The sequence below is a fragment of the Giraffa tippelskirchi genome, chromosome 10, assembly GCF_054371585.1.
Source record: "Giraffa tippelskirchi isolate mGirTip1 chromosome 10, T2T-mGirTip1v1.2.pri, whole genome shotgun sequence".
In the NCBI taxonomy this organism is placed as follows: Eukaryota; Metazoa; Chordata; class Mammalia; order Artiodactyla; family Giraffidae; genus Giraffa; species Giraffa tippelskirchi.
In genome coordinates, this window is record NC_137284.1 from 9,834,251 (window position 1) to 9,854,034 (window position 19,784).

The window sequence follows — 19,784 nt, forward strand, 5'->3', positions numbered from 1 at the left end:
CTTCCCCATGGCTTTTGCTTGCCAGAGTTTCCCCAAATAATTTGTTTTCTTCCTGTGATGTGGCTGTCAGCCCCTCTGTTTAGCCTCTCATGCTTGGTCCCAGAAGGCTCCGTGGCCCTCCCTAACGGTCCCGGCTTCTTTGGGGAGCAGGCGACTGTGTTGTCGGCTGGGCTGTGGCCGGGCATCTGTCACTCATGCAGACTCTGCTGCAACCTGTACGGGGCGTGTGTTTCTGCAGAGCGGGGATGACGAGGAGTACCAGCGCATCTATACCACGAAGATCAAGCCTCGGCTGAAGTCAGAAGACGGAGTGGAAGGGGACGCTGGGGAGACCCAGAGCCGTACCATCACAGTGACCAGGAGGGTCACGGCCTACACTGTGGATGTGACAAGCCGCGAAGGCGCCAAGGACATCGACATCAGCAGCCCAGAGTTCAAGATCAAGATCCCACGACACGAATTGACCGAAATCTCCACTGTGGATGTGGAGACCCAGCCTGGGAAGACAGTGATCAGACTGCCTTCGGGCTCGGGGTCTGGGTCTCCCACCACAGGCTCCACCATGGACATCCAAGCAGGGTCCATTTCTGCTGTGGGCCCAGAGTTGCCAGGAGCTGGCCACACGAAGGTCCAGGTCACCATGCCTGGGGTAAAGGTGGGAAGCCTGGGTGTCAGTGTCAATGCAAAGGGCTTGGACTTGGGTAGCAAAGGAGGGATCCAAGTCCCAGGGGTGGACGTTTCGTCCTCTCTTGGGGGCGGGGCAGTAGAGGGGCAGGGCCCATCTCTTGATGGGAAAATTAAATTTCCCACCATGAAGGTGCCAAAATTTGGTGTCTCAATAGGGCCTCAGGGCCAGGCTCCCGAGGCAGGGCTGAGCATTTCCCCCCCTGAACTCTCTGTGGGGCACAAAGGTGGCAAACCAGGCTTGACCATTGGTGGAAGCATCCAGACCCCTCAGCTCGAAGTCAGTGCTCCCTCTGCCAATATTGAGGGGCTTGAGGGGAAGTTGAAGGGCCCCCAGATCACTGGGCCATCCTTTGAGGGTGGCCTAGGCCTGAAAGGTACCAAGCCACAGGGGAGTTTAGGGGTGGACATCTCTGTGCCCCAAATTGAGGGCAGCATCTCTGGCTCCAGGTTGGAAGTTCAAGCTCTTGACACTGACATTCATGGGCCTGGGGGCAAAGTGAGTGTGCCCAAGGTGAAGGCCCCCCAGTTCTCTGTGTCAGGTTCTAAGGGAGATAGGCCTGGCATTGATGTGACGCTGCCCACAGGTGAAGTGACGCTTCCTGGGGTCTCTGGGAATGTCGACCTGCCTGAGGTTGCTTCTGGGGGTCTGGAAGGGAAGTTGAAGTGTCCTAAAATCAAGGCTCCTGAAGTGATTATTCAGAAGCCTAAAATATCCATGCAGGATGTGGATCTGAGCCTTGGGTCCTCTAAACTGAAAGGAGACATTAAGGTTTCTGCTCCTGGGGTGCAAGGTGATGTTAAAGGCCCTCAAGTGGCAGTTAAAGGTGCCAAAGTGGACATAGAGACACCCAGCCTAGAAGGAACCATGACTGGCCCCAAACTTAGTGGTCCTTCTGGGAAAGCAGGAACCTGCAGGATCTCTATGGCAGACGTAGACTTGAATGTGGCTGTACCAAAAGTGAAAGGGGGTGTTGATGTTACGCTTCCAAAAGTAGAGGGGAAAGTCAGTGTCCCTGAAGTTGATGTCAGAGGCCCCAAAGTGGATGTCAGTGCCCCAGATGTGGAAGTTCATGGTCCGGACTGGAATCTGAAAATGCCCAAGATGAAAATGCCCAAGTTCAGCACTCCAGGAGTCAAAGGGGAAGGGCCAGATGTAGATGTGAGTCTCCCCAAAGGTGATGTCAGTATTTCAGGGCCCAAGGTCAATGTGGATGCCCCAAATGTCAATATCGGGGGCCTGGCAGGCAACCTTAAAGGCCCTGATGTTCAGCTGCCTGAAGTGAGTGTCAAGACACCAAAGCTCTCTATGCCTGACGTGGATTTGCATGTGAAAGGCCCCAAAGTGAAAGGAGAGTATGATGTAACAGCACCAAAACTTGAAGGAGAGCTGAAAGGTCCCAAAGTGGACATTGATGTCCCAGATGTGGATATCCAGGGCCCAGACTGGCACCTGAAGATGCCCAAGATGAAAATGCCCAAGTTCACTGTTCCAGGGTTCAAAGCAGAGGGCCCTGAAGTCAGTGTAAACCTGCCTAAGCCTGATGTGGACATTTCTGGGCCCCAGGTAGATGTCAGTGCTCCAGATGTGAGTATTGAGGGACCAGAGGGGAAATTGAAAGGACCCAAGTTTAAGATGCCTGAGATGAATATCAAAGCACCAAAGATTTCCATACCAGATGTGGACCTACACTTGAAAGGCCCTAGTGTAAAAGGAGAATACGATGTCACAGTGCCAAAGGTTGAAGGTGAGATTAAAGTTCCTGATGTTGAACTTAAGAGTGCCAAAGTGGACATTGATGCTCCAGATGTGGATGTTCATGGCCCAGACTGGCACCTGAAGATGCCCAAGATGAAAACGCCAAAGTTCAGCATGCCTGGCTTCAAAGGAGAGGGCCCAGAAGTGGATGTGAACCTGCCCAAGACTGACATTGACATTGCTGGACCCAAGGTGGATGTTGAAGGTCCAGATGTGAAAATCGAAGGACCTGAAGGAAAGCTGAAGGGTCCCAAGTTTAAGATGCCAGAGATGAATATCAAGGCCCCCAAGATCTCCATGCCTGACGTAGATTTGCATATGAAAGGTCCCAAGGTCAAGGGAGAATATGATGTTACAGTGCCAAAGCTGGAAGGGGACCTGAAGGGGCCCAAAGTAGACCTCAGTGCACCAGATGTTGAAGTTCACGGTCCTGACTGGAACCTGAAGATGCCAAAGATGAAGATGCCCAAATTCACCATGCCCAGCCTTAAAGGAGAGGGCCCAGAATTGGATGTGAATCTGCCCAAGGCAGATCTCGACATTTCTGTGCCAAAGGTAGATATTAGTGGTCCAGATCTGAGCCTTGAAGGGCCAGAAGGAAAGTTGAAAGGCCCCAAGTTTAAGATGCCTGAGATGCACTTCAGAGCTCCTAAGATGACCCTGCCAGATGTTGACATGGATCTTAAAGGACCCAAAATGAAAGGCAGTCTAGATGTGTCTGCACCAAAAATAGAAGGTGAGATGAAAGCTCCAGAGGTGGACACCAAAGGCCCCAAATTAGATGTTAAAGCACCAGATGTGGAAGTTCAGGGTGCAGACTGGAGTCTGAAGATGCCCAAGATGAAAATGCCTAAATTCAGCATGCCCAGCTTCAAAGGCCAGGGCGCAGATGTGGACGTGAACCTGCCTAAGGCTGACATTGATGTCTCTGGGCCAAAGGTGGACATTGAAGCCCCAGATGTGAGTCTTGAGGGGCCCGAAGGAAAGCTCAAGGGTCCTAAGTTCAAGATGCCTGAGATGCACTTCAAGGCCCCCAAGATCTCCATGCCTGATGTGGACTTAAACTTGAAAGGCCCTAAAGTTAAAGGAGATATGGATGTGTCTATGCCCAAGATAGAAGGTGAAATGAAAGTGCCAGATGTGGACATCAAAGGCCCCAAAGTAGACGTTGATGTCCCAGATGTGGACGTCCAAGGCCCTGACTGGCATCTGAAGATGCCCAAGATGAAAATGCCCAAGTTCAGCATGCCTGGCTTCAAAGGAGAGGGCCCTGAGGTGGATGTGAATCTGCCTAAAGCTGATATTGACATTTCAGGACCCAAGGTGGACATTGAAGCTCCAGATGTGAGTCTTGAGGGGCCAGAAGGAAAGCTCAAGGGTCCTAAGTTCAAGATGCCTGAGATGCACTTCAAGGCCCCCAAGATCTCTATGCCTGATGTGGACTTAAACTTCAAAGGCCCTAAAGTCAAAGGGGATGTGGATGTGTCCGTGCCCAAGATAGAAGGTGAAATGAAAGTGCCAGATGTGGACATCAAAGGCCCCAAAGTAGACGTTGATGTCCCAGATGTGGATGTCGAGGGCCCAGACTGGCACCTGAAGATGCCCAAGATGAAAATGCCCAAGTTCAGCATGCCTGGCTTCAAAGGAGAGGGCCCTGAGGTGGATGTGAATCTGCCTAAAGCTGATGTTGACATCTCTGGACCCAAGGTGGACATTGAAGCCCCAGATGTGAGTCTTGAGGGGCCAGAAGGAAAGCTCAAGGGTCCTAAGTTCAAGATGCCCGAGATGCACTTCAAGGCCCCCAAGATCTCCATGCCTGACGTGGACTTAAACTTCAAAGGCCCTAAAGTCAAAGGGGATGTGGATGTGTCTATGCCCAAGATAGAAGGTGAAATGAAAGTGCCAGATGTGGACATCAGAGGCCCCAAAGTGGACCTTGATGTCCCAGATGTGGACGTTCAAGGCCCTGACTGGCACCTGAAGATGCCCAAGATGAAAATGCCTAAATTTAGTGTGCCTGGCTTCAAAGGAGAGGGCCCTGAGGTGGACGTGAACTTGCCCAAAGCTGACATTGATGTCTCTGGACCCAAGGTGGACATTGAAGCCCCAGATGTGAGTCTTGAGGGGCCAGAAGGAAAGCTCAAGGGACCCAAGTTTAAGATGCCTGAGATGCACTTCAAAACTCCAAAGATCTCCATGCCTGACATTGATTTAAACCTCAAGGGTCCCAAGGTGAAAGGGGACGTGGATGTTTCTCTGCCCAAAGTTGAAGGGGATCTGAAAGGGCCAGACGTGGACATCAAAGGCCCCAAAGTGGATGTTGATATCCCGGATGTGGATGTTCAAGGCCCAGACTGGCACCTGAAGATGCCCAAGATAAAAATGCCCAAGTTCAGCATGCCTAGCTTCAAAGGAGAGGGCCCAACAGTGGATGTGAATCTGCCCAAGGGTGATATAGACATTTCAGGACCAAAGGTGGATGTTGAAGTTCCAGATGTGAACACTGAAAGTCCCGATGCAAAAGTAAAAGGTCCTAAATTTAAATTGCCAGAAATGAATATAAAGCCTCAGAAGATATCCATGCCAGATGTTAGTTTGCATTTGAAAGGCCCTAAAATGAAAGGAGATTATGACGTTACAGTTCCAAAAGTAGAAGGAGAGATTAAAGCCCCTGATGTTGACATCAAAGGTCCAAAAGTGGACATTAATGCACCAGATGCAGGAGTTCATGGTCCAGACTGGCACCTGAAGATGCCCAAGGTGAAAATGCCCAAGTTCAGCATGCCTGGCTTCAAAGGAGAGGGCCCAGAAGTGGATGTGAACTTGCCCAAGGCTGACATTGACATCTCAGGACCCAAGGTGGACATTGATGCCCCAGATGTAAATATTGAAGGTCCAGAGGGGAAACTAAAGAGTCCCAAATTCAAGATGCCAAGCATGCATATACAGACGCACAAGATCTCTATGCCTGATGTTGGACTTAATCTGAAATCCCCTAAACTTAAAACTGATGTAGATGTTTCTCTTCCTAAAGTGGAAGGGGACTTGAAAGGACCTGGAATTGATGTGAAAGCCCCGAAAATGGATGTGGATGTTGGTGATATAGATATTGAATGTCCAGAAGGAAAGCTTAAGGGGCCCAAGTTTAAAATGCCTGAGATGCACTTCAAGGCTCCCAAGATCTCCATGCCTGATGTGGACTTAAACTTGAAAGGCCCCAAAGCCAAAGGGGATGTGGATGTGTCTGGGCCCAAGATAGAAGGTGAAATGAAAGTGCCAGATGTGGACATCAAAGGCCCCAAAGTGGACGTTGATGTCCCAGATGTGGATGTCCAAGGCCCTGACTGGCATCTGAAGATGCCCAAGGTGAAAATGCCCAAGTTCAGCATGCCTGGCTTCAAAGGAGAGGGCCCTGAGGTGGATGTGAACCTCCCGAAAGCTGATATTGACATCTCTGGACCCAAGGTGGACATTGAAGCACCAGATGTGAGTCTTGAGGGGCCAGAAGGAAAATTGAAAGGCTCTAAATTTAAGATGCCTAAGTTGAATATCAAAGCTCCCAAGATCTCCATGCCAGATGTGGACTTGAATTTGAAGGGACCCAAACTGAAAGGAGAGATGGATGTTTCTGTGCCAGAACTAGAAGGTGATCTCAAAGGTCCGCAAGTTGACATCAAAGGTCCCAGTGTGGATGTGGAGGTGCCTGATGTTGATCTTGAGTGTCCTGATGCAAAGTTGAAAGGCCCTAAATTTAAGATGCCTGAGATGCACTTCAAGGCCCCCAAGATCTCCATGCCTGATGTGGACTTACACTTGAAAGGCCCCAAAGTCAAAGGGGATGTGGATGTGTCTGTGCCAAAATTGGAGGGAGATTTGAAAGGCCCCAGTGTGGATGTGGAGGTGCCTGATGTTGATCTGGAGTGTCCTGATGCAAAGTTGAAAGGCCCTAAGTTTAAGATGCCTGAGATGCATTTCAAAGCCCCAAAGATCTCCATGCCTGACGTGGACTTAAACTTGAAAGGCCCCAAAGTCAAAGGGGATGTGGATGTGTCTGTGCCCAAGATAGAAGGTGAAATGAAAGTGCCAGATGTGGACATCAAAGGCCCCAAAGTGGACGTCGATGTTCCGGACGTGGATGTCCAGGGCCCAGACTGGCACCTGAAGATGCCCAAGATGAAAATGCCTAAATTCAGCATGCCAGGTTTCAAAGGCCAGGGTCCAGATGTGGACGTGAACCTGCCCAAGGCTGACATTGATGTCTCTGGGCCAAAGGTGGACATTGAAGCCCCAGATGTGAGTCTTGAGGGGCCAGAAGGAAAGCTCAAGGGTCCTAAGTTCAAGATGCCCGAGATGCACTTCAAGGCCCCCAAGATCTCCATGCCTGATGTGGACTTAAACTTGAAAGGCCCTAAAGTCAAAGGGGATGTGGATGTGTCTATGCCCAAGATAGAAGGTGAAATGAAAGTGCCAGATGTGGACATCAAAGGCCCCAAAGTGGACGTTGATGTCCCAGATGTGGACGTCCAAGGCCCTGACTGGCACCTGAAAATGCCCAAGGTGAAAATGCCCAAGTTCAGCATGCCTGGCTTCAAAGGAGAGGGCCCTGAGGTGGATGTGAATCTGCCTAAAGCTGATATTGACATTTCAGGACCCAAGGTGGACATTGAAGCTCCAGATGTGAGTCTTGAGGGGCCAGAGGGAAAACTCAAGGGTCCTAAGTTCAAGATGCCTGAGATGCACTTCAAGGCCCCCAGGATCTCTATGCCTGATGTGGACTTAAACTTGAAAGGCCCTAAAGTCAAAGGGGATGTGGATGTGTCGGTGCCCAAGATAGAAGGTGAAATGAAAGTGCCAGATGTGGACATCAAAGGCCCCAAAGTAGACGTTGATGTCCCAGATGTGGATGTCGAGGGCCCAGACTGGCACCTGAAGATGCCCAAAATGAAAATGCCTAAATTCAGCATGCCAGGTTTCAAAGCCCAGGGCCCAGATGTGGACGTGAAGCTGCCTAAGGCTGACATTGATGTCTCTGGACCCAAGGTGGACATTGAAGCCCCAGATGTGAGTCTTGAGGGGCCAGAAGGAAAGCTCAAGGGTCCTAAGTTCAAGATGCCTGAGATGCACTTCAAGGCCCCCAAGATCTCCATGCCTGATGTGGACTTAAACTTGAAAGGCCCTAAAGTCAAAGGGGATGTGGATGTGTCGGTGCCCAAGATAGAAGGTGAAATGAAAGTGCCAGATGTGGATATCAAAGGCCCCAAAGTGGACATCGATGTCCCAGATGTGGACGTTCAAGGCCCAGACTGGCACCTGAAGATGCCCAAGATGAAAATGCCCAAGTTCAGCATGCCTGGCTTCAAAGGAGAGGGCCCTGAGGTAGATGTGAACTTGCCCAAGGCTGACATTGACATCACTGGACCCAAGATGGACATTGAAGGCCCAGATGTTAACCTTGAAGGACCAGAAGGAAAGTTGAAAGGTCCTAAGTTCAAGATGCCAGAGATGAACATCAAAGCCCCTAAGATCTCCATGCCTGACTTCGATTTACACCTGAAAGGTCCCAAGGTGAAAGGAGATGTGGATGTTTCTCTGCCTAAGGTGGAAGGTGACCTAAAGGCCCCTGAAGTTGACATCAAAGGCCCCAAAGTGGATGTTGCTGTCCCAGATATGGACGTTCACGGCCCAGACTGGCACCTGAAGATGCCCAAGATGAAAATGCCCAAGTTCAGCATGCCTGGCTTCAAAGCAGAGGGCCCAGAAGTGGATGTGAACCTGCCTAAAGCTGACATTGATATTTCGGGACCCAAGGTGGATATTGAAGGCCCTGATGTGAGCCTTGAAGGTCCTGAAGGGAAGCTCAAGGGTCCTAAGTTCAAGATGCCAGAGATGAACATCAAAGCCCCCAAGATCTCCATGCCTGACTTTGATTTACACCTGAAAGGTCCTAAGGTGAAAGGTGATGTGGATGTTTCTCTGTCTAAGGTAGAAGGTGACCTAAAGGCTCCTGATGTTGACATCAAAGGCCCGAAAGTGGACATTGATGTCCCAGATGTGGACGTTCAAGGCCCAGACTGGCACCTGAAGATGCCCAAGATGAAAATGCCCAAGTTCAACATGCCTGGCTTCAAAGGAGAGGGCCCAGACATGGATGTGAACTTGCCCAAGGCTGACATTGATGTCTCGGGACCCAAAGTGGATATTGAAGGCCCTGATGTTCATCTTGAAGGACCAGAAGGAAAGTGGAAAAGCCCAAAGTTTAAAATGCCTGAAATGCATTTTAAAACTCCAAAGATATCCATGCCAGATATTGATCTTAATCTGACAGGTCCAAAGATAAAAGGAGATGTGGATGTCACATGCCCCAAGGTAGAGGGAGATTTTAAAGGACCTGAAATTGACCTCACAGGCCCCAAAGTAGACATTGATGTTCCTGATGTGGATGTTCAAGGCCCAGACTGGCACCTGAAGATGCCCAAGATGAAACTGCCCAAGTTTAGCATGCCTGGCTTCAAAGGAGAGGGCCCGGAAGTGGATGTGAACCTGCCCAAGGCTGACATTGATGTGTCAGCACCCAAAGTAGACATTGAAGGCCCTGATGTTAACCTTGAAGGACCAGAAGGAAAGTTGAAAGGTCCTAAGTTCAAGATGCCAGAGATGAACATCAAAGCCCCCAAGATCTCCATGCCTGACTTCGATTTACACCTGAAAGGTCCCAAGGTGAAAGGAGATGTGGATGTTTCTCTGCCTAAGGTGGAAGGTGACCTAAAGGCCCCTGAAGTTGACATCAAAGGCCCCAAAGTGGATGTTGCTGTCCCAGATGTGGACGTTCATGGCCCAGACTGGCACCTGAAGATGCCCAAGATGAAAATGCCCAAGTTCAGCATGCCTGGCTTCAAAGGAGAGGGCCCAGAAGTGGATGTGAATCTGCCTAAAGCTGACATTGACATCTCAGGACCCAAGGTGGATATTGAAGGCCCTGATGTGAGCCTTGAAGGTCCTGAAGGGAAGCTCAAGGGTCCTAAGTTCAAGATGCCAGAGATGAACATCAAAGCCCCCAAGATCTCCATGCCTGACATTGATCTTAACCTGAAGGGCCCCCAAATGAAGGGAGATGTGAATGTGTCTTTACCAAAAGTGGAAGGTGAGATGAAAGTTCCTGAAGTGGATATTAAAGGCCCCATGGTTGACATTGATGTCCCAGAGGTGGATGTTCATGGCCCCGACTGGCACCTGAAGATGCCCAAGATAAAAATGCCCAAGATGAGCATGCCTGGCTTCAAAGGAGAAGGCCCAGATGTGGATGTGAACCTGCCCAAGGCTGATATAGACATCTCCGGGCCCAAGGTGGACATTGATGTTTCAGATGTGAACATTGAAGGTCCAGATGCGAAACTGAAGGGTCCCAAGTTCAAAATGCCAGAGATGAATATCAAAGCTCCTAAGATATCCATGCCAGATCTGGACCTTAATCTTAAAGGCCCTAAAGTGAAAGGAGATGTGGATGTTTCACTTCCAAATGTAGAAGGTGATTTGAAAGGACCTTCTCTTGACATCAAAGGGCCGAAGATAGATGTAGATGCACCTGATATTGACATTCATGGCCCGGAAGGCAAATTAAAAGGTCCAAAGCTGAAGATGCCTGACATGCATGTAAACATGCCCAAGATCTCCATGCCAGAAATTGACCTGAATTTGAAGGGCTCAAAACTTAAGGGAGATGTTGATGTTTCTGGGCCCAAATTGGAAGGTGATATTAAAGCTCCCAAGTTGGATGTAAAGGGCCCAGAATTGGACATTTCTGGTCCTAAGCTCAATATTGAAGGCAAGTCAAAGAAATCACGTTTTAAGCTTCCCAAATTTAATTTTTCAGGCTCCAAAGTTCAGACACCTGAGGTAGATGTCAAGGTCAAAAAGCCAGATCTTGATGTAACAGGTCCGAAAGTTGACATTAATGCTCCTGATGTTGAGGTCCAAGGAAAAGTGAAAGGACCCAAGTTCAAAATGCCTTTCCTAAGTATTTCATCTCCTAAAGTGTCTATGCCTGATGTGGAGTTAAATCTGAAAGGTCCTAAAGTCAAAGGAGACTTAGATGTTGCAGGTCCTAATTTAGAAGGTGATCTTAAAGGACCTAAAGTGGATATTAAAGCACCAGAAATTCATCTGGATGCACCTGATGTGGATGTTCATGGTCCAGACTGGAATTTGAAAATGCCCAAGATGAAAATGCCCAAGTTCAGTGTGCCCGGGTTAAAGGCAGAAGGACCAGATATGGCTGTGGATCTGCCGAAAGGAGATATCAACATAGAGGGTCCCAGAATGGCCATTGAGGGCCCAGAAGTCAATGTGGAAGGTCTAGACGGAGGCTTAAAAGGCCCCAAACTCAAGATGCCGGACATAAATATCAAAGCTCCCAAGATCTCCATGCCTGACGTTGATTTAAACTTGAAGGGCCCCACGGTGAAAGGTGATGTGGATGTTTCTCTGTCCAAAGTTGAAGGTGACCTCAAGGGCCCTGAAGTTGACATCAAAGGCCCAAAAGTGGACATTGATGTCCCTGATGTGGACGTTCACGGCCCAGACTGGCACCTGAAGATGCCCAAGGTGAAAATGCCCAAGTTCAGCATGCCTGGCTTCAAAGGAGAGGGCCCAGAAGTGGATGTGAATCTTCCCAAAGCTGACATAGATGTCTCCGGACCCAAGGTGGACATTGATGTTCCAGATGTGAACATTGAAGGTCCAGATGCAAAACTGAAGGGTCCCAAATTCAAGATGCCAGAGATGAACATCAAAGCTCCCAAGATCTCCATGCCTGACCTTGACTTTAATTTGAAGGGCCCCAAACTGAAGGGTGATGTGGATGTATCTTTGCCAAAAGTAGACGGTGACCTCAAGGGTCCCGAGGTGGACATCAAGGGCCCAAAAGTAGATATTGAAACTCCTGATATTAACATTGAAGGTTCAGAGGGGAAATTGAAGGGGCCCAAATTCAAGATGCCAGAGATGCACCTAAAGGCTCCCAAGATCTCCATGCCTGATATTGACTTAAACATGAAAGGACCCAAAGTAAAGGGGGATGTGGATATTTCTCTGCCTAAGGTGGAAGGTGACCTCAAGGGCCCTGAAGTTGACATCAAAGGCCCCAAAGTGGACATTGATGCTCCAGATGTGGACATTCAAGGCCCAGACTGGCACCTGAAGATGCCAAAGATAAAAATGCCCAAGATCAGCATGCCTGGCTTCAAAGGAGAGGGCCCGGAAGTGGATGTGAACTTGCCCAAGGCTGACATTGATGTGTCACCACCCAAAGTGGACATTGAAGGCCCTGATGTGAGCCTTGAAGGTCCGGAAGGGAAGCTCAAGGGTCCTAAGTTCAAGATGCCAGAGATGAATATCAAAGCCCCCAAGATCTCCATGCCTGACTTCGATTTACACCTGAAAGGCCCTAAGGTGAAAGGAGATGTGGATGTTTCTCTGCCTAAGGTGGAAGGTGACCTAAAGGCCCCTGATGTTGACATCAAAGGCCCCAAAGTGGACATTGACGCTCCAGATGTGGACATTCACGGCCCAGACTGGCACCTGAAGATGCCCAAGATGAAAATGCCCAAGTTCAGCATGCCTGGCTTCAAAGGAGAGGGCCCAGAAGTGGATGTGAACCTACCTAAAGCTGACATTGACATCTCAGGTCCCAAGGTGGACATAGACACTCCCGACATTGACATTCATGGTCCAGAAGGAAAACTGAAGGGTCCCAAGTTTAAAATGCCTGACCTGCACCTCAAGGCACCCAAGATCTCCATGCCTGAAGTTGACCTGAATCTGAAGGGCCCCAAGGTAAAGGGTGATGTGGACGTTTCTCTGCCCAAAGTTGAAAGTGACCTCAAGGGCCCTGAAGTTGACATCAAAGGCCCGAAAGTGGACATTGATGTCCCTGACGTGGACATTCACGGCCCAGACTGGCACCTGAAGATGCCCAAGGTGAAAATGCCCAAGTTCAGCATGCCTGGCTTCAAAGGAGAGGGCCCAGAAGTAGATGTGAATCTTCCCAAAGCTGACATAGATGTCTCCGGACCCAAGGTGGACATTGATGTTCCAGATGTCAATATTGAAGGTCCAGATGCAAAACTGAAGGGCCCCAAGTTCAAGATGCCAGAAATGAACATCAAAGCTCCTAAGATCTCCATGCCTGACCTTGACTTAAATCTGAAAGGACCCAAAGTAAAGGGAGATGTGGACATTTCTCTGCCTAAGGTGGAAGGTGACCTCAAGGGCCCTGAAGTTGACATCAAGGGCCCCAAAGTGGACATTGATGTCCCAGATGTGGATATTCATGGCCCAGACTGGCACCTGAAGATGCCCAAGGTGAAAATGCCCAAGTTCAGCATGCCTGGCTTCAAAGGAGAGGGCCCAGAAGTGGATGTGAACCTGCCCAAAGCTGACATAGATGTCTCCGGACCCAAGGTGGACATTGATGTTCCAGATGTCAATATTGAAGGTCCAGATGCAAAACTGAAGGGTCCCAGGTTCAAGATGCCAGAGATGAACATCAAAGCTCCCAAGATCTCCATGCCTGACCTTGACTTCAACCTGAAGGGCCCCAAAATGAAAGGTGATGTTGATATCTCTCTGCCCAAAGTTGAGGGTGATCTCAAGGCCCCTGAGGTGGACATCAAAGGCCCCAAACTGGATATTGACACTCCTGATATTAGTATAGAAGGCCCAGAAGGAAAACTGAAGGGGCCTAAATTTAAGATGCCAGAGATGAACATTAAAGCCCCGAAGATCTCCATGCCTGACCTTGACTTAAATCTGAAAGGGCCAAAGGTAAAGGGTGATGTGGATCTTTCACTGCCTAAGGTAGAAGGTGATCTGAAAGGGCCAGAGGTGGACATTGAAGGTCCTGAAGGGAAGCTCAAAGGACCCAAATTTAAGATGCCTGATGTCCACTTCAAAACCCCACAAATCTCTATGAGTGACATTGATTTGAACTTGAAAGGACCTAAGATAAAAGGAGATTTGGATACTTCCATCCCTAAATTGGAAGGGGATCTGAAAGGCCCAAAAGTAGATGTTAAAGGCCCTACGCTGGACATAGACACTCCCGACATTGACATTCATGGTCCAGAAGGAAAACTGAAGGGTCCCAAGTTTAAAATGCCTGACCTGCACCTCAAGGCACCCAAGATCTCCATGCCTGAAGTTGACCTGAATCTGAAGGGCCCCAAGGTAAAGGGTGATGTGGACATTTCTCTGCCCAAAGTTGAAGGTGACCTCAAGGGCCCTGAAGTTGACATCAAAGGCCCGAAAGTGGACATTGATGTCCCTGACGTGGATGTTCACGGCCCAGACTGGCACCTGAAGATGCCCAAGGTGAAAATGCCCAAGTTCAGCATGCCTGGCTTCAAAGGAGAGGGCCCAGAAGTGGATGTGAACCTGCCCAAAGCTGACATAGATGTCTCCGGACCCAAGGTGGACATTGATGTTCCAGATGTCAATATTGAAGGTCCAGATGCAAAACTGAAGGGTTCCAGGTTCAAGATGCCAGAGATGAACATCAAAGCTCCTAAGATCTCCATGCCTGACCTTGACTTAAATCTGAAAGGACCCAAAGTAAAGGGAGATGTGGACATTTCTCTGCCTAAGGTGGAAGGTGATCTCAAGGGCCCTGAAGTTGACATCAAGGGCCCCAAAATGGACATTGATGTCCCAGATGTGGATGTTCATGGCCCAGACTGGCACCTGAAGATGCCCAAGGTGAAAATGCCCAAGTTCAGCATGCCTGGCTTCAAAGGAGAGGGCCCAGAAGTGGATGTGAACCTGCCCAAAGCTGACATAGATGTCTCCGGACCCAAGGTGGACATTGATGTTCCAGATGTCAATATTGAAGGTCCAGATGCAAAACTGAAGGGCCCCAAGTTCAAGATGCCAGAGATAAATATCAAAGCTCCCAAGATCTCCATGCCTGATGTTGACCTGGATTTGAAAGGATCCTTAGGCAAGGGTGATTTTGATGTGTCTGTTCCTAAGATTGAAGGGACTTTCAAAGGCCCAGAAGTAGACCTTAAAGGTCCAGGTCTGGATGTTGAAGGCTCTGATGCCAAACTCAGTGGCCCACGTTTGAAGATGCCATCACTGGATATATCTGCTCCTAAAGTAACTGCTCCTGACATTGATTTGCATCTCAAGACACCCAAAATTGGAATTTCTGGTCCCAAATTAGAAGGTGGTGAACTGGATCTCAAGGGACCCAAAGTTGATTTAGAAGCTCCAAGCTTAGATGTACACGTGGAGAGCCCAGATGTTAACATTGAAGGGCCAGATGTAAAAATTCCCAAATTTAAGAAACCCAAGTTTGGATTTGGGGCAAAAAGCCCCAAAGCTGACTTCAAGTCACCTACACTTGATGTGACAGTACCTGAGGCAGAGCTGAACGTTGAGGCTCCTGAAATTAGTGTTGGTGGCAAGGGCAAGAAAAGTAAGTTTAAAATGCCAAAAATTCACATGAGTGGGCCTAAAATGAAGGCCAAGAAGCAAGGATTTGATCTGAATGCTCCTGGGGGTGAAATTGATGCCAGTCTCAAGTCTCCTGACATAGATGTCAATGTTGTGGGGCCGGACGCCTCACTGAAAGTTGACGTGAAATCTCCCAAGTCCAAGAAACCTATGTTTGGGAAAATGTACTTCCCAGATGTAGAATTTGACATTAAATCTTCTAAATTTAAAGCTGAGGCATCTCTCCCTAGCCCCAAAGTGGGGGGTGAAATCCAGGCACCTGATCTGGATATTTGTTCACCAGGGATTAATGTGGAAGGTCCTGACATCAAGCTGAAGGCTCCCAAGATCAAGACGCCATTTGTCGATGTCTCAGGGCCAAAGATAGAGGGCGACTTGAAAGGCCCCAGGGTGCAGGCAAACCTGGATGCACCTGACATCAACATTGAAGGCCCAGATGCTAAAATCAAAGCACCATCATTCGGCATTTCTTCTCCTCAAGTATCCATCCCTGATGTGAATGTTAGCTTGAAAGGACCAAAGATAAAGGGTGATGTCCCCAGCGTGGGGCTGGAAGGACCAGATGTAGATCTGCAAGGTCCAGAATCAAAAATTAAGTTCCCTAAATTTTCGATGCCAAAGATCGGCGTCCCTGGTGTGAAAGCGGACGGTGGGGGAGCTGAGGTCCAGCTGCCCTCTCTTGAAGGAGGCTTGAGCATACCAGATGTTAAGCTTGAAGGGCCTGATGTGTCTCTCAAGGGGCCAAAAGTAGACTTGCCATCAGTGAACCTCTCTACACCAAAAATCTCTGGACCTGACCTTGACCTGAACTTGAAAGGACCAAGTTTGAAGGGAGATCTGGATGTATCTGTTCCCAGCATGAAGGTGCATGCCCCCGGGCTTGACCTCAGAGGTGCCGGTGGAAAGGTGAAGGTAGAAGGTGATGGTGTGAAGGTGCCTGGAATCAATGCCACAGCAGCACTCGACATTGGTGTGCCGGATGTGACCCTGAAAGGACCAAGACTGCAGGGTGACCTGGCCATCTCTGGTGACATCAAGTGTCCCTCGGTATCAGTAGGTGCTCCTGATCTAAGCTTGGAGGCACCTGAGGGTGGTATTAAACTTCCCAAGATGAAGCTGCCCCAGTTTGGCATCTCCGCTCCAGGGTCTGACGTGGACATCAACGTCAAGGGGCCACAGGTGACTGGAGAACTCAAGGGGCCTGGCATGGACGTGAACCTCGGAGGCCTGAACTTGAAAGGGCCTCAGATCTCTGGCCCTCAAATCTCAGCACCAGATGTGGACTTGAACTTGGAAGGACCAAAAATAAAAGGCAGCCTCGGGGCCAGTGGTGAGATGAAAGGCCCCACAGTTGGTCTTCCGGGCATCAGTGTTCAAGGCTTGGAAGGAAACCTCCAAATGCCTGGAATGAAGTCATCTGGATGTGATGTGACACTGCCAGGTGTGAATGTGAAACTCCCAACTGGGCAGATTTCTGGTCCTGAAATCAAAGGTGATCTGAAAGGTTCAGGGATAGGTTTCCATGGAGCTGCTCCTGACATTGGCGTGAAAGGGCCTTCATTGAATGTGGCATCTCCTGAGTCGGATTTTGGTGTCAGCTTGAAGGGCCCAAAAATCAAAGGAGGCGTGGATGTTTCAGGGGGTGTCAGCGCCCCAGATGTCAGCCTGGGCGAAGGGCATATGAGTGTCAAAGCTTCTGGTGGGGAGTGGAAAGGATCCCAGGTCTCCTCTGCTCTCAACCTGGGTGCACCTACGTTTGCTGGAGGACTTCATTTCTCAGGACCAAAGGTAGAAGGAGGTGTCAAAGGAGGCCAGGTTGGACTTCAGGGTCCTGGACTGAGCATGTCTGGGCCTCAAGGTCACTTGGAAAGCGGATCTGGAAAAGTAACATTCCCCAAGATGAAGATCCCCAAGTTCACCTTCTCTGGCCGGGAGCTGGTGGGCAGAGAAGTAGGGGTGGATATTAACTTCCCTAAAGCAGAGGCCAGTGTCCAGTCTGGTGCTGGAGAGGGCGAGTGGGAAGAATCCGATGTAAAACTTAAAAAGTCCAAAATCAAGATGCCCAAGTTCAACTTTTCCAAACCTAAAGGGAAAGCTGGCATTGCTGGCTCACCAGAAGCATCTGTTTCGGGGTCCAAAGGTGACCTGAAGAGCTCCAAGGCCAGCCTGGGTTCCCTGGAAGGTGAGGCCGAGGTCGACACGTCTTCACCCAAAGGCAAATTCTCCTTATTCAAGAGCAAGAAGCCAAGCCACCGCTCAAATTCCTTCAGTGACGAAAGGGAGCACTCTGCCCCTACCACCCCCACGGGGACTTTGGAGTTAGAGGGTGGGGAGGTGGTGCTGGAAGGCGGGAAAGTCAAAGGGAAACATGGCAAGCTGAAATTTGGTACCTTTGGTGGATTGGGGTCAAAGAGCAAAGGTCATTATGAGGTGACCGGGAGTGATGATGAGGCAGGCAAGTTACAGGGGAGCGGAGTGTCCTCATCCTCTAAGAAGTCCCGACTGTCATCTTCTTCCAGCAATGACAGTGGGACTAAGGTTGGCATCCAGCTTCCCGAGGTGGAGCTGACAGTTTCCACAAAGAAAGAGTAGCCGGCCTCTGTGTGTGTATATATCTGTATAGAACTCCATCAGCCTTGGGTGTGTTTGTATATAAACTCCAAAGAGAAACACGCCAACAGCCTCAGCAACAATGCAAAGATCTGGCCTCTGCCGGGGGCAAGTGCTGAAAAGCCAGCTGCCTTTAGGCTCCTCCCGGAGCTTTACAGATAGGTTCCAAGTTCTTCGTCCAGCCCACGTGCACAATCAGCAGTATTTGCCTTCAGATTTCAGTTTTTTTGTTTTGTTTTGTTTTCTTTTTTGCATTGAATGCTGAGAGCTCTTGTTTACTAAGCCAGCTTTTGTGTTTATTATCTTCATTTTTACTGAACATTGTTAGTGTTGGGGTCATGGAAACCCACTTTTTTCATTGTAATGACTTTTGGGGCTTTTGTTAGTAAGGGTGGGGTGGGGTAGAAGGCCGTAGAGGGGGGCCAGACCTTTATTTCTCCTACAGTTGGGTCTACTCAAACAGCAAACACCCAAAGACGGCTGAGAGGAGCCAGCCGGCGGGGCATTTGGGTGTTTCTAGAACTGTGTATCATGGCTTTTTGTTTCCCCAGGGGTGGCGGTCAGTCCCGGCCTGTTCGGTGCTCACGGGGGAGAGGGAATTAGAATCTCTTTGTAAATTAGGCCACCCACTCGCTCCACTCGAGGGCCTTCCATTCTGTGTGTTGTAAGAGAAATGTTTTCTTTGTGATCGCCACGTTCCTGATATTAGTTCTGATTTCCTTTAACAAATGTTATTGTGATTAAGAAAATTTCCAGCACTTTAATGGCAAAATTAATTGAGAATGTATGAAAATTGATGCTGTCAAGGGCAAATAAAGCTGTTTATTAACCCGGATATCCTGTGCCTTTGCATTCTGTGTTGGGAGGATGAGGCCTGGGGAGGCTGCAGGCCCAGTCCTGACAGGTCAGACTGGGCTCCACTGAGGGGCGTTGCTGGTTGCATTAGTGGGTAGTGGGAGGGATTCTTTGCTTCTCGGTTCTCACAATGAGGCTGGTTGCACCACCGCTGAGAAATAAAGAGAGGCTGGGCGTGTTGGCACCCCAAACCTCAGGACTGGCCCACCTGTTTGGCATCCTCAGATAGGAATATACCATACAGAAAGGATTCAGACATGAATGGAAAAAAAGGCCTGTTAGAGTGACAGAAAAGGATCTGGCCATGGGTCACAAGCCTGCCCGCTATTCCTGACTTGGCTGCAGGTTTGCTGACTGGCCTCATTACCTGCCATCCTGGGCCTCAGTGTCCTCTCATTTGAAATCAGGGTGTTGATCTCGTGTCACATATCTTTATGATTCCTTCTAGTCTATGTGAGGGCTAAACTTTATGAAAAATATCTTCTGACAAAAGTCCCCCCCTCCTTTTCTTTTTGGTTACTCCATACAGCATTGTGGGCTCTTAGTCCCTGCCCAGGGACCAGATCCATGCCCCCTACATTGGGAGCACAGAGTCTTAACCACTGGACCACCAGGGAAGTCCAAAAGGCCCCTTTTGATTTCTAGTTCTGTGGACAATACATGGTGGGTGGAGGAGCCTCCTAGAAACTGGTTCCTGAGTTTGTCATTGCTGGGCAGAGGGAAGTGCCTTCTTAGACCAAAATGATCAAACCAAGCTCAGCCCCCTGGCCATGTCTCAGAGTTGCCATCTTTCTGCCAGCGGAGGCAGCTCTGTTCTCCGGTCACCCCCAGAGTGGAGATGCCAGCTCCCACCCCTCCCACCCTCTCTAGAGCCAGCTTGCCTGCGGGTCTCTGTGCAGAGCAGTGGGGTCTCCTGCCTAGAGTGAACTCTACCTGCCCTTGCTTGGACTGCAAACGGGCCTTGGCCAGCTTCACCCATTCACACCTCCGCCAGCAGAGTCTGTGTCCTTGGGGGGGGGTGTGGTTTGGAGCTCAAGGGTGAGTCTAGGTTTTGGAAAGGATAGGTAATAAGGGAGGCACTTCATCTCCTGTGGCTTTTAAATTTTTTTTTTTTTTAATTTAAGTATTGCTGATTAACAATGTCGTGTTACTTTCAAGTGTACAGCAAAGTGATTCGGTTATATACATATATTCTTCTTCAGATTCTTTTCCCCTATAGGTTATTACAAAATGTTGAGTATAGGTCCCTGTACTTAAGTTCTTAATGGTTATCTATTTTATATGTAATAGTGTATATCTGTTCATCTCAAACTCCTAATTTATCCCTCCCCTCCTCCCCTCTGCAGCTTTTTTAAAGCTGCTTTTG

General features: G+C 49.2%; 1 protein-coding gene across 2 annotated transcripts in view; it reads left to right on the top strand.

The window, feature by feature from the left end:
- The window catches only part of AHNAK (AHNAK nucleoprotein), a 30,214-nt gene extending 11,816 nt beyond the window's left edge, over positions 1-18,398 (top strand). Inside the window, exons 5-6 of one of the 2 annotated variants that reach the window (XM_081534793.1) lie at positions 239-3,403; positions 3,482-18,398. In XM_081534793.1, the coding sequence (XP_081390919.1) occupies positions 239-3,403; positions 3,482-17,545 (17,229 nt within the window). In that variant the 3' untranslated portion in view covers positions 17,546-18,398. Of the gene's footprint in view, positions 1-238 lie in introns of both variants that reach the window. The other variant, XM_081534792.1, reaches the window with a different exon arrangement.
- Positions 18,399-19,784: the final 1,386 nt, after the last annotated feature.